This window comes from Meles meles, chromosome 1, assembly GCF_922984935.1.
Source record: "Meles meles chromosome 1, mMelMel3.1 paternal haplotype, whole genome shotgun sequence".
Lineage (NCBI taxonomy): Eukaryota > Metazoa > Chordata > Mammalia > Carnivora > Mustelidae > Meles > Meles meles.
In genome coordinates, this window is record NC_060066.1 from 206,217,838 (window position 1) to 206,231,130 (window position 13,293).

General features: G+C 52.6%; 1 protein-coding gene across 1 annotated transcript in view; it reads right to left on the minus strand.

Moving 5' to 3' along the window:
- The window catches only part of FHAD1 (forkhead associated phosphopeptide binding domain 1), a 125,638-nt gene that overhangs the window by 24,968 nt on the left and 87,377 nt on the right, over nt 1–13,293 (minus strand). The window contains exons 19-22 of the mRNA XM_045979202.1: nt 10,129–10,236; nt 7,404–7,511; nt 2,720–2,893; nt 561–786 (exon numbers count right to left, since the gene is read on the minus strand). Of these exons, the coding sequence (XP_045835158.1) occupies nt 561–786; nt 2,720–2,893; nt 7,404–7,511; nt 10,129–10,236 (616 nt within the window). The remainder of the gene's footprint in view (nt 1–560; nt 787–2,719; nt 2,894–7,403; nt 7,512–10,128; nt 10,237–13,293) is intronic.

The window sequence follows — 13,293 nt, forward strand, 5'->3', positions numbered from 1 at the left end:
GCTGGCATTCAGGATGCCGCGGCTGAGCAACCCTGGCCAGAGACCTCAACTTTCAGAACTCTTCCCCAAGAGCTCAGCATCTCTGCGGTACATAGCGTCGCCTTGGTCATTTAGGCTGAGTGTGGGCTCACAACCCTGAGTTCTTTTCTTAGCCCCTTTTGGATTTCTTTTTACAGCTGGTTATGAAAAGCTGTTAGACAACGTCGCAAACTCCAGAGGGCAAAAAGAAAGGCCCTGCACGGGATGTTTTCACGTGGAAAAGACACTCAGTGGCATGCCGCTTTGTCGCCCCTCGGCAGCCTGGCAGCCTGTGCGTCTCTGCTGGCTCACTGGCTTGGCACAAAGGACATCCCGTCCGGTTGTTGTGACCTCTGTCTAACCTGGGCCTCGAGGGCCCCTAACCTTGTTGTGTAATGGGAAGAAAATGGTGTCCCAGGGAAAAATGGAGCAATCAAGCAAGGTGCGGCCTTTTCTGGCCCATCATCAGCCTCTGGGGACCCACGGGATAATCAGAACCTGCCCTGAACGCTATGATTTCTGCAGCTTCTCTTTGGACCGACCTGGGTCGCTGTCCTTCAATGTTGCAATCTCTCCTTCAATTTTTTTATGGTGCTCGGTCACCTTTTGGAGTCTTTCTTCGAGGCTCACGATCGTCTGGGAGTGCTGTTTGATTTGCTCCTTATATTCCCTGATCTCTGTTTCAAATCCGTGTTTCTGGGAGTTGTGTTCCTCCTGCAGGGCCTTCACTGTCTGCTGTTGCAGCTGTATCCGCTCCTCCATGACGAGCTGGGGAAGCAGGGAAGTCATTAGTGCGGTCTCGGGAGCCGGGCATGATGCCAAAGGTGACAATATCAGTGTGTCCCCTTTGCACCCACAGGCATGGAACTCGGACCCACCTCAGGGCCTTTGCATGTGCTGTTCCCTCTGCCCGGTACTCTCCTCCCCCCAGCTCCTTGCATGGCTAACTCCTTCTCGTGTTTCATGTCTCAAGTCCAACGTCACCCCCTGAGAGAAGTCCTTCCTGGACTGCCTGTCTAGAGGAGCAGACTGAGACACTTTCTATTCCGTCTTCTGCTTTCTTTTTCCATGACGTGCTTATCACCATCTGAACGATCTTATTTCTTTATTTCCCATTCCCACTAGAATGGGAGCTCCAGCAGAGCAGAAACTTACTTCTCCTTATTTACCAATGTACCCGCAGCCCCAGTGCCTACATCCTGCCACAGCATCTAGACCTAAATGTTCAGTAAGTATTTGTTGACTTAAAGAATAAGAAAAAGGAAAAAAAAAAAAAAGAATAAGAAAAAGAGAATGAATTTGCATTTCTTTCTTTAATTTCTTTTTTATTTTTTAAAGTAAGCACCATGTCCAGCTTGAAGGGCAACATGGGGCCTGAAATCATGACCCTGAGATCAAGACTGAGCTGAGATCGAGAGTCGTATGCTTAACCGACTAAGCTACCCAGTCACCCCAAATTTCTATTTCTTAAAAGTGAAAATTCCTGATCATGACCAAGAGGGGAGCTGGACCCCTTCCCGCAGCCGCCCTGTCCTTCCTGAGGCTCTTCTTGGGGCTTCTCAATGCCTCATCCTTGCTCCCCTCCTGCTTCTCCGGCCACTCCTTCCCGGCTCTCTGACACTGACTCCTGCTCCTTACTCCTGGCTGACATGTCGGGCCGCAGCCCCCGATCCTGAAACTCAGGCACACACACCGTTTTAGTGATCAAGCCTCCTCTACACTGAGAAGTCTTATCTTGCTTTCTCCCCCAAATCTACTGGACCACCAAAAGTTTGGGGCACATTTGGACTTTGCTGCCCCACCCTCACCTCAGTCTGAATTCTTTCCCCCGAAGACAGACCCTCCCCAGTAAGAGCCACTCTGACCTCGATATTCCTGTCACCATGTCACCCACAGGCCATCCACACCCTGGGTGCCCCGGCTCGAAGCCCAGCCCCTCCCTCTCCTTGGTGCCCATGTCCCATCCATCAGTTATCAAGTCCTGCCATTTCTCCTGTGTCTGTCCCTACGGCCACTCCTTCCTGCCCACTCCTGTGCCACCCTGAGTCTGCAGCTCCTTATGACTCGGGCTGTAGACACAGCCACCATGTGCCACAGCCCAAGCTGGCCTCTCCAACTCCAGTCCCTCTCACATTCACTTTGTCCATTTCGGCCAGATGAGTCCTCATGACGCCCTTGCCCACAGACCTGTTGGTTGAATGTATGGATGATAAATGTGTGCAGTACTGAGCCCTGATGGTGGAGGGCCTTGAATGCCGAGCTAAAATTTTAAAACATTATCTTATAGTCTGCGGAATAGTCACTGATTACCAAGGTCTGGGGCTGCTCAGTCCTTCAGTCTGATCCCATAAGGATCCTGTATTACAACATCTTAGAATGCCTGGAGAGAGGGCACTGTAGCCTCTGTTTGCCTTTCCTTTGAGACCAGTGCTTCTCCATAGAGGGTGATTTTGCCCCCGAAAGGACATTTGGCGAAATCTGAAGACACCGTGGGCTGACACGTGTGGAGGGAGGATGCTACCAGCACCGAGCAGGTAGAGACCTGGGCGATGTTATGCACCCTGCGATACACAGGACGGCTGTGCACGAGAAAGGGTGATCCAGCCTGGGGCACTAGCAGCAGCCAGGCTGAGAGTCCTCCCAGCATTGTGATCCTTCATTGAGGGAAAGACTCTCCTGTCCCCGGAAGGCACCAACTCACCATTTTTGTCTTGGTGGTTTCCAGTTCAGCTAACGTTTCATTTAATTTCTTGCTGAGGTTCTCTGCTCTTAGGCTCTCGGCCGTCTTGCTTTTCTGAGTCTCTTCTACGATGGCCAGTGCATCATTTAATTTATTATTTAAAACGCCTTCTTTTTGCACTTTTAAGTCTATTTCCTGGACAAACAGCAAACATCAGGTTAACAGAAATTTGGGAATAAATATTTACCCTAGCTGTCCCCATCCTGGCCCCCCGTTTTCAGAGAGGAGGTGAATTCTATTCTGTTAATGTCCCTTTTTCAGCACAAAGTCCCTGCTTTCTCTGGAAGGTTCCAGTTGTCATAGAGCTCTCTTTTCTCTCCAGCTGAGGCTGTCTCCTTGTGATTTCCGGTCTCTGAGCTCAGTTCTGTCACCTGGAGTGCAGCGAGTAAGTTTTGTTTCTCTTTTATGAGGCAGCCCTTTAAATATTTGAGGAGGGCTGTCATGTCTCTCTCTAAATCTATCTTCCAGGATAAATGTGCCGAGGTCCTTCACCCTTTCGCCCCAGGATCTGCCTTCAGCACTCTTCCCTGCATCCCTCTCTGGCTTCGGCGGGAAGGCCTCCCCTCTTCTCTCTGGGCTGCAGCAAGGTCGACCTTGAGCACTTTGTCCCTCCTCCTGGATCTACTTGCCAGCCCTCGACTCCCCAGATTCTACTCTCCTCCAGGAGCCCCTCCTCAGACCATACAGAATAGAAGCTTTGTGACTGGTCTTGGGTTGGGGCTTCATGAACTTTCTTTACTTACTTGACTTTTATTTATTTTTTTTTAAAGATTATTTATTTGAGCGAGTGAGAGAGCACGCGCATGCATGAGCGGGGTGGAGTGTGGAGGGGCACAGGGAGAAGCAGTCTCCTGCTGAGTAGGGGCCCGGATGTGGGACTTGATCCCAGGACCCTGGGATCATGACCTGAAGGCAGACGCATAACCGTCTGAGCCAGCCAGGCGCCTCTACCTGATTTATTTTGAAAGAGCGGTTTTGGGCTCACAGCAAAATTGAGAGAATACAGAGCTCTCTTATTTGCTCTCTCCCCCCACAACGGAAGAGCCCCCATCGTCAACATCCCGCACCCGACACCTTTGCTCCAGCTGGTAACCATGCACTGACATACCACAGTCACTAGAAGTCCGCAGTTACGCTAGGGTTCACTCAGCGCTGTACACTCGACAGGTCTGAGCAAACGTACAATGGCATGTTTCCACCCTTCTAGTATCCTGCAGATTAATTTCACTGCCCTGAAAATCCCCTATGCTCCATGCAGTCCTCCCTCGCCCCCACCAACCCCATGCCTTCTGTCTCCAAAGTTCCGCCTTTTCCAGAACGTCACAGACTTGGAATCACACCGTATGAGGGCTTTTCACAAACATTATTTTATCTGATGTAAAATAGTAGTCCATGAGATGTAGTGCTGGGTCTTCTCAGCCCCGGCTGCTGGCAGGGTAAACTGGTATGACCTTTTTTGGAGGCTCATTTGGGAACATGTGTCAAGAGGCCAAACATGTTTACACCATGATCCAGTGATGCCACTTTTGGGAATCCGTCCTAAGGACGTAAACCGCACACTTTCACAAGAACTGATATGCGGGGCTGTCCAGTCAAGCGTTTTTTTTTTTTTTTTTTTTTTTTAAAGATTTTATTTATTTATTTGACACAGAGAGAGATCACAAGTAGGCAGAGAGGCAGGCAGAGAGAGAGGAGGAAGCAGGCTCCCTGCAGAGCAGAGAGCCCGATGCGGGGCTCGATCCCAGGACCCTGAGATCATGACCTGAGCCGAAGGCAGCGGCTTAATCCACTGAGCCACCCAGGCGCCCCAGTCAAGCGTTTTTAACTTGAGTGAGAAACAGCCTCAGGGCCCAAGCATAGGCGACAGGTCAACGAATTGGGGTCCACCCAACGCGGTGCAAAGCCGGGCCAAAGTCAGCCAGCCGTCCAGGGCAGGTCATGGAAGAACACTGCATGCCGTGGAGACGTTTTGGTAATGTATTCGGTTAAAATATAGCATCCAGGTCCGTGTGCACAGTGGAACGGGGTCAATCACGGTCATAAACGCAGGTTTGCTGACGTCTGTAATAAGGATCAACGCGTAGATGGTCTGGGAGGAAGCAGAGCAAAATGTCACCAGGGGTAACTCTGCTCAGTGGAAATCAAGGGCAGTTTTTTATCTTCTTCCCAGCGATTTCCTGTAAATGGTTGCTCCTTTTATAATTGGGAAGGGAAACGGATTATTTAAATATGAGAAAAACCCATTTCGTCACTCACTTCCTGTAAGCCTCACCTGGGCGCCGCTTCGTTCTCGGTGCATCACCACTGAAGTCCATCTGGTTCTATTTCGGGGCCTTCACGTCACCGTGGCTGCTGAGAAATCCTGGTGCAGACTGTGTGCAGCCCTGGCCAGAGGAGGTGCCCCCCACCCGGGGACGCTGGCAGGCATCCCATGGAGACGCCTGTCACCTGCAGCACCCAGCGGAACCCTCCAGCTGTCCCAGAGAATCCACAGCAAACAAACTTTTTCTTTGATGGCCATGAAGCTGCCCAAGGTCAGAACGCACTGCCTGGGGTCTTCGCTCCTTGCCAGCAGCTCAGCCGAGCTGACTCAAAGACAGGACACCAAAGTTGACTGTGCCCCCAGGCCTGGATGCATTTTTCTTCTCCCCGCTCTCCTCTTCTCTTACACCCATTGCTCTTCCATGCAGAGGAGTAAAACAGCCTGTGAATAAGCAACTCTGTCTGGGGCAGGGGGTTCCTTGACCTTGTCCTTCCTCGGTCTTTCCCGGTACATGGGGACTTTCTGGGAGGGGGGTCCTCATTTCTCCTTGTCTGGTGTGATGCCCCAGGGCTGTCACGAGACCTTGCGCTCTGATGTCACCGCTGTTTTCCCTGAGGCTGTTGAGGGTGTTGAGTGCATAACAGAGCCCTCTCTCTGATGATCCGCAGGAGGGATTCTCTCTGGGTTGGGATGGGAAAGGGGCTAGCCACCAGCCACCCATCGGTTCATTTCCTCTGCAGAGCTGCGTAGCCACCTGAGCCCTCCCTTTCACTGTAACCGTTAGAGTGAAAACTGACCGCTGATTTCACCGATACACTTTTTTTGGGGGGGGGGGGCGCATTATTCTCATCCCTGATCCATTCGATGTCCTGACAACTCCACTTTAAAAATGTTGTCGGGGCACCTGGGTGGCTCAGTGGGTTAAAGCCTCTGCTTTCGGCTCAGGTCATGATCCCAGGGTTCTGGGATCGAGCCCCGCATCGGGCTCTTTGCTCCGCGGAGAGCCTGCTTCCTCCTCTCTGTCTCCCTGCCTACTTGCGATCTCTGTCAAATAAATAAATAAAATCTTTAAAAAAAATGTTAATGTCTCCATTCCTCCTGCCCCTGACTGAAGTATTTTATGGAAGATCCACAGTGAATTATTTGGGGGAACAAGGCTGTGTGTGAACAGATTGTGCCCTTGGGGCTACGTGGACCCGCAGCATTGGCTCGCCCTCCCTTGGTGTGCCGGCCTCGGCTGACAAGCCCAGCATCATGTCCCCCAGCTCCGACTCCGATCTGCCTTCTCCCGGCATGCTCCAGCTGGTCAAGGCCCTTCTGAGAAAGCGGTGCTTGGGGCTGATCCATAATGCAGACCTGGTTTACTGACGCTCATCTCTCTGGGGCAGCAGTGTTCCAAGCCACGTGGGCTGCTGGTTAAAGATGTAGATTGCTGAGTCTGTCCCATAGACCGTGAATCTGAATCTTTGGGGGTGAGGTCTGGGAAATGGGCATTTACATACCGCCCCACCACCCCTGCTCCAAGGGACTCTATGCATGCTAATGTTTGAGAATCTTGCTTTAAAGAAAATGATCTAAGATTGATGGGAATACATGCAAAGAGCTTTTTCGTCCCATCTGGTCTTCAGAGTCCTCTGAAATTTTATTTACCTGCATTGAAGTTTAACCCCCTGCTGTCAGGTTGTACATTTGAGCCCTTGCCTTGACTTTTGTGATATGAGCCATTGTATGTGTGTGTGTCCCTTGTACTGCTGGGACCCAGGAGGAGTGAATTCTCTCCTACAATGCAGAGGTGCCGAAGACAGGGTCCCGTACAACAGCCTGTGCTCCCATGGTGTCTGCTCCTCCCAGGAACAACTGCAAATGCAGTTTGACTGGGCAGGTCATGATATCCCTGGGGACAAGTTCTGGTGGAGACGCTGCTGTCCGGGTGATGAGAAATTCAGGCGTCCACCTCCTGACATCCCCTGTGACCCCAGGCAGCTGAGGCCACACAGTCCAAGGATAGTAGGGAGAGAGGGGGACGGTGTGGTGTTCGGTTGTGCCCTCCACTTCCCAGTTGTGAGCTCACAGTAATAATAATAATAATGATGATAATAACGGCAGGCAGCACACAGAGCATTCACTGACTCTGGACACTTTCCTATGTGTTTTATGAGCTTGTTAGCAATCAAGCCTCACCACTCAATGAGGCTGACCTACTGGCATCACCTGGATTTCATAAGCAGGAAAACACAGGCACAGAGATGGTAAGACACCTGCCTTAGGTCGCACGGGCAGAAAGCGGCAGAGGTGGGATTCGAACCCAGACCACCTGTCTCCAGAGCCCTGCTCTTAACCGCACTGGGCACCTCCATGTTTGCCCCTCTCTGAGACTCTCACCTCCTTCTGCTTGGTGATGTAGTTCTCCAGATCTTGCACCTTCTTCTTTTCCTGCTCTATGGCCTCTTTTGCTTTGTGTTTCTCGTAGGCGAGGCTGCTCTCTGAAATCTGGAAGTCAGTGACAACTGGTCTGAGGGAGTGTAGCGAGAAAGGAAGGGAAGGGGCACCACGGGGGAAGCCAGGATTAGCAATCCTGGAGACCCAGGATTAGTAATCACGGAGACTGGTGAGTCAGGGTTTGGAGCAAGGGCTCAGGGAACAGGACGCTCACGGGAGAGAGGGTGGGCATCTTGGCCTGCCAGCCACAGCGCTGAGAAACTGAAGGTCATGTCTGGTTAGTCACCGCATAAAAGAGAGCATTATTCGTTGTTCAGGATTTCGGGGTTGTGTTCGGGAAGTGACGTGCTGGTGAATGTTCAGGTCAAGGCGTTTGGCACTAAGCCAAGCTGGAATGCAGCCTTCCTTCTGTTGGGAAGTACCTGGCTTCTCGGGAGGTGGGGCAGGAGAGGCAAAGTAGAGGGGAGAGGCCTCCTGTCCCAGCGGGACCTGCCATGCCCGTGGCTTCAGGCTCTCTCCAGCCTTCAAAGGCTTGGGTCCAAAAACTGATGTCTGGGACAGTTTGGAACTGAGTACATGAAGCCCTCAGGTCCGGTGACGTGGAGGTGGGGACTGAGGACCAGCCTCACCCACACAAGCCCCAGGAGGTACATGGAGCAGGGCGGTTGGAAAACTCAATTTGCAGCTTGGAATCCTTGAGGGGACGCTCCCATACAAACACAGAGTTCACAGACACATATTTTAAGTATATGCGTGTGTGCACAGACAGGGGCCTGAAGAGATATGATCTGAAATGTAAATATCGGCTATTTTGGGAGATTGGAACTATGGAAATTTACACGTTCCTCTTCTTGCTGGTCTGTATCTTTTACATTTTCTTGAGTGAACATACATTATTTGGCAAAAAGAAAAATGAAAATTATGCTAGGGAATGCGGTGCTGGCGGGTAGGATGAGGCTTTGGGGCTGCGTGGTCCTGGAGAAAAAGATGGTCTTTCCAGCAGCCCGGCGGTTGGAGCCCAGTGTCCGTGGCTGCCAATCCCCTTGCCCTGTTCTGCACAGGCCACCCGCCCCACCCGGGCTCTGACTCACCTCCCTGCACGAGTTTGGCATTTGCCTGATGCCAAGTCTGCTAAGATGGTCCAGCCCCAACCCTGCCCGTCGTAAGAGGCTGCTCCCTTCCGCCTGCCCTGTGGGATTCTGTGCTGCTTGGCGCGTCACAGCTGAAAATAATGATGATACTGACGCCTCTTTAAATGCTTGCGACACGCGCACTGGGCACCAGGCACCGAGTGCGTCAGGGCATCTCATCAGCAGAGCCCCAGAGCGTGAGCCCAGCAAGCTGCATTCTGCAGGTGAGGACATGGCAGCCGTCACCGAGGCAGTATGAGGACGAATAATGTACAGAGGTCACACCACCACACCAGGGCCCAGTCCTAACCATGCGGCCACTGGGCTTCCGGACCTCCTAATTAAAATCCCACCCTCTCCAGAGGCAGAGACCTGCTTCTATGCTCATACTTAGTTGGGCACAGAGTCCCCTGCACCATACAGGAGCCTGTGCCTCAAGACCCTACCCCCGGGCCGTCTGTATAAGGGACCCTCTGGGCACAGCTGCTGACAACAGCTTGACCTCGCTCCCTGCTCAGGCTGACACAGTCCCACTGCCAAGGTCTTTGCTGGACTGTCTGCAGTCCCCCTGCCGCCACCCCTGCATTGGACACACACCATTCTCTCCACCTCACCTGGCCACTGACCTCACCTGCACAGGTACTTGATATGAACACCGCCCCTCCTCCAAGGGACTCTGTGCATGCTAATGTTTGAGAATCTTGCTTTTTTAAAAAAAATGATCTAAGACTGATGGGAATACATGCAAAGAGCTTTTTCGTCCCATCTGGTCTTCAGGGTCCTCTGAAATTGTATTTACCTGCATTGAAGTTCAACCCCCTGTTGTCAGGGTGCATTTGATCCCTTGCCTTGACTTTTGTGATATGAGCCATTGCGTGTGTGTGTCCTTTGTACTGCTGGGACCCAGGAGGAGTGAATTCTGTCCTACAATGCAGAGGTGCTGAAGACAGAGTCCCATACAACAGCCTGTGCTCCTATGGTGTCTGCTCCTCCCAGGAACAACTGCAAATGCAGTTTGACTGGGCAGGTCACGACACCCATGGGGACAAGTTCTGGTGGAGACGCTGCTGTCCGGGTGATGAGAAATTCAGGTGTCCACCTCCTGACATCCCTTCTGCGACCCCAGGCAGCTGAGGCCGTGCACTGTCTAAGGATAGTAGGAAGAGGAGGGGACAGTGTGGTGTTCGGTTGTGCCCTCCACTTCCCAGTTGTGAGCTCACAGTAATAATAAAATAATAAAAATAATAATAATAATAATAATGGCAACACACAGAGCATTCACTGACTCTGGACACTTTCCTATGTGTTTTATGAGCTTGTTAGCAATCAAGCCTCACCACTCAATGAGGCTGACCTACGGGCATCACCTGGATTTCATAAGCAGGAAAACACAGGCACAGAGATGGTAAGACACCTGCCTTAGGTCGCACGGGCAGAAAGCGGCAGAGGTGGGATTCGAACCCAGACCACCTGTCTCCAGAGCCCTGCTCTTAACCGCACTGGGCACCTCCATGTTTGCCCCTCTCTGAGACTCTCACCTCCTTCTGCTTGGTGATGTAGTTCTCCAGATCTTGCACCTTCTTCTTTTCCTGCTCTATGGCCTCTTTTGCTTTGTGTTTCTCGTAGGCGAGGCTGCTCTCTGAAATCTGGAAGTCAGTGACAACTGGTCTGAGGGAGTGTAGCGAGAAAGGAAGGGAAGGGGCACCACGGGGGAAGCCAGGATTAGCAATCCTGGAGACCCAGGATTAGTAATCACGGAGACTGGTGAGTCAGGGTTTGGAGCAAGGGCTCAGGAACTTGATAATGAACACGTTGACTTCTCCCAACAAATGTCTAGGTGGTTCTGTCACTACACCCATGTTACAGATAGGGGCACAGAGACAGCAAGGCGCTTGCCCAGGGTCAAACAGCACGATGGGACAGAGCTGGGGTTTAAACCAGAATCGGCACTTCTCGCCTACCAGGCTTTCATGCTTTACCCCCTTTGCATCTCCCTCCGGCTTTCTTCCCTGGGCCCCTCATCCGGCTTCATCTTGTTCCAGCTTTCCTTCCTTCCTCACACTGCTGCCCTGTCCCTGCGGCTAAGGGAGGTCCTTGGATTCTGCAGCTGGGCCACTTTACTCAGCGGCATTTTCTCGCCCTGGATGTTCCCTTCATTCTTCTTCTCCCCTCCAGGACTCACTCCAATGTCACCTCCTCAGAGAGGCCCTCCTTGCCTGTGGCCACTCTCTAGCCCGCTCCTTTGATCTTCTCCTGGGCTGGTGGCCCTGGAGTTACTGTGGGCACCTGGTTCTGTGGTGTCTGTCCCTCAGCCTAGAGTGGGAGCACTGAGAGGACACAGCTTTGGTCCTTCCTGTGCACTGTGGTGTCCCCAATGCCCACCAGGGCCTGGCCCATGCTAGGTGCTCGGGCAGCATTCGTGGGTGGACGAACGAGACAGAAGTGAGCCATTCCTGGAGTCAGTACTGTGTTTCTGGGAGGTCCCTGAGGGCCAGGCCAAGTCTGTGCCCCCTGCGTCCTGGGAGCCCAGCTTACAGAGCTGCTGCTGTAAGTCACTGAGTTCTCTCCCTGGCCTCCAGCTCCTGAGAGCCCTTCTTTGACTTCTTGGGAGAGGGGCGGTTGGGGTGTTTGGGTTCACCTGAGTGACCCCTCTCCTCTCAGCCTTGGGTCTGCCTTTCATGGCGGATCCAGGCCAGTGTGGCTGGTGGGCCCAGTCCTCAGACTGGTGGGGGTGGCTAGAGGTGGATGTCTCCAGTGCTCCCCAGGCATGGTGCCTGGGCCTGCCCAAACCACTGTCACCCTCTCCACAAGGGTGTACTACTTCTCACCTACTCCGGACCTTGGGCACCTACCCGTGGAACTGCCATGCAAGCTGGTTATGTACCGGTCTCTGCCATCTTACTCCACAACTCTTTGTGTCTGTACAAAAAGTCTATGAAACCAGGAGACCAGAGCTGGGAGCGAGTGTCTTTCTACTGTGCCCGTGCCAGGTTGTGTCATAAATACCTTTCAGTAAGGAGGAGGGAGAGGCTGCCTGGGGGACCGACCCAGACCCGGACTCAAGGGTTCTCTCCTGGAGCGCATCCCTCTACCCTGTGGCTGAGCGGGGGAATGGTTATGTAGAGGGCCCTCCACGTGCAAGGTATAGTTCTAAATCCTCTCTTTATTAATTCATTTACTCCTGCCAGGCGGGGACTGTGACCATACCCATTTTACAGAGGAAGCAACTGAGGCCCAGGAGATTAAGTGACCTGACCTAGGTCATTCAGCTAGTGAGTTGTACCTGACCTTCGTCACTTCTCATGGCAGTGCTGCCCAGCACCTGCCCACTGGCCAGCCACACTCTCCATTGGGGCACAGAGCCAGGGCCTCACGTGTAGCCTTGGAGTTCCTTCCACAGGGACTCCTATGGCCCATTTCTCTCTCTGCTCCTCATACCTCCTTCTGTTGGGTCAAGTGGTTCTCCAGATCTTGAACTCTTCTCCTTTCTGTCTCTAAAGCTTCCTTTGCTTTCCTTTTCTCATGGGCCATGCTGTTCTCCAAAATCTGAAAATCAATGACCAGTCTTTTTGGTTGCTTGTGCGTTTCGGGGCAAACTGCTCATTCAGGCCGTATTACTCATAGTGGCAGCAGCTCCCATGTGGGGGTGTTGGCAGGGGTGGGGTGAGAATCCCACGCTCGGGGCCCATGGCCAGCTCGTCACACACAGTGAACCCTATCACGGTTACCCTAGCGGACGAGTTACTGTCCCCCATTTGTAGATGAGGAAACCAAGGAACAGAAAGTTGCACAAGGCCTGGGATCAAGCAGTCTGTTGGAGGTGAGGTCAGGATTTGGGCTCCCCGTGGAGGACGGCCCACTGTCTGCGCCCAGAGGCCCTCGGCCAGGACCACGTGAGCAGAGGGAACCGGCTCTGTCTGTTTTGGAGTCTGAGCCCTTATCACTGCACCAAGCAGCTGCTCTGATAAGAAGGGAGAATCTCATGAATAATGCATACCCTATTATTAAAATAAATCTCCTAAAGAGAATCGGGTTTCAAGATGCGGACAGTGTGTTGAACTCATGAGCCCCAACGTGGCAATTTCGAGAAGGGGCGGAGGTGAACCTGACACGTGGAGCTCGGAGAGGGCATATGGGGGAAAGCGTGGCTCAGTGCTTGTGCTCAAGGCATTTTATTCAGGAATTAAAAGGCTGACGCCGATCCCAAAGGATCAGAGTTGCCCACAAGGCCCCTGTTTCTAGTCACTGCAAGAAAGGGCACTGTAGCTTTCAAATGGGTTGAGTTCTAAGCGCTGGCTTGACGGTAAGATGCCTGGAACTTGGAGCATGGTTTCCATCGTAGCCCGTGGTTAGGGCCCCAGAAAGCCTGCCCAGATGAGCCTGGCTGAAGTGCTGCCTATTTTGCGGTGAAAAGTCATTTAAAAAAATCCCAATGCTCAGCTGCTCCAGTAACAGCCCCGAAGAAAGCAGAAGAACGGCGGCATCATGGGAGGCAGCACACTGCTCCTGAACACTGGGGGGGGGGTCGGGGTTCCTGGAATTCGTGAAAGAGACTTCCCAGCACTTCGCAGTGACTTAGGGTTGGCTCCACCGCATTCAGCTCGTGTCTACACTCATGACTTTGCTCTCGGCAGCTCCTTTGCAGCAGAAGGGGCACTAAGGGGAAGACTGTCCCTGTGACTCAACACACTCGGGCCCTGGCT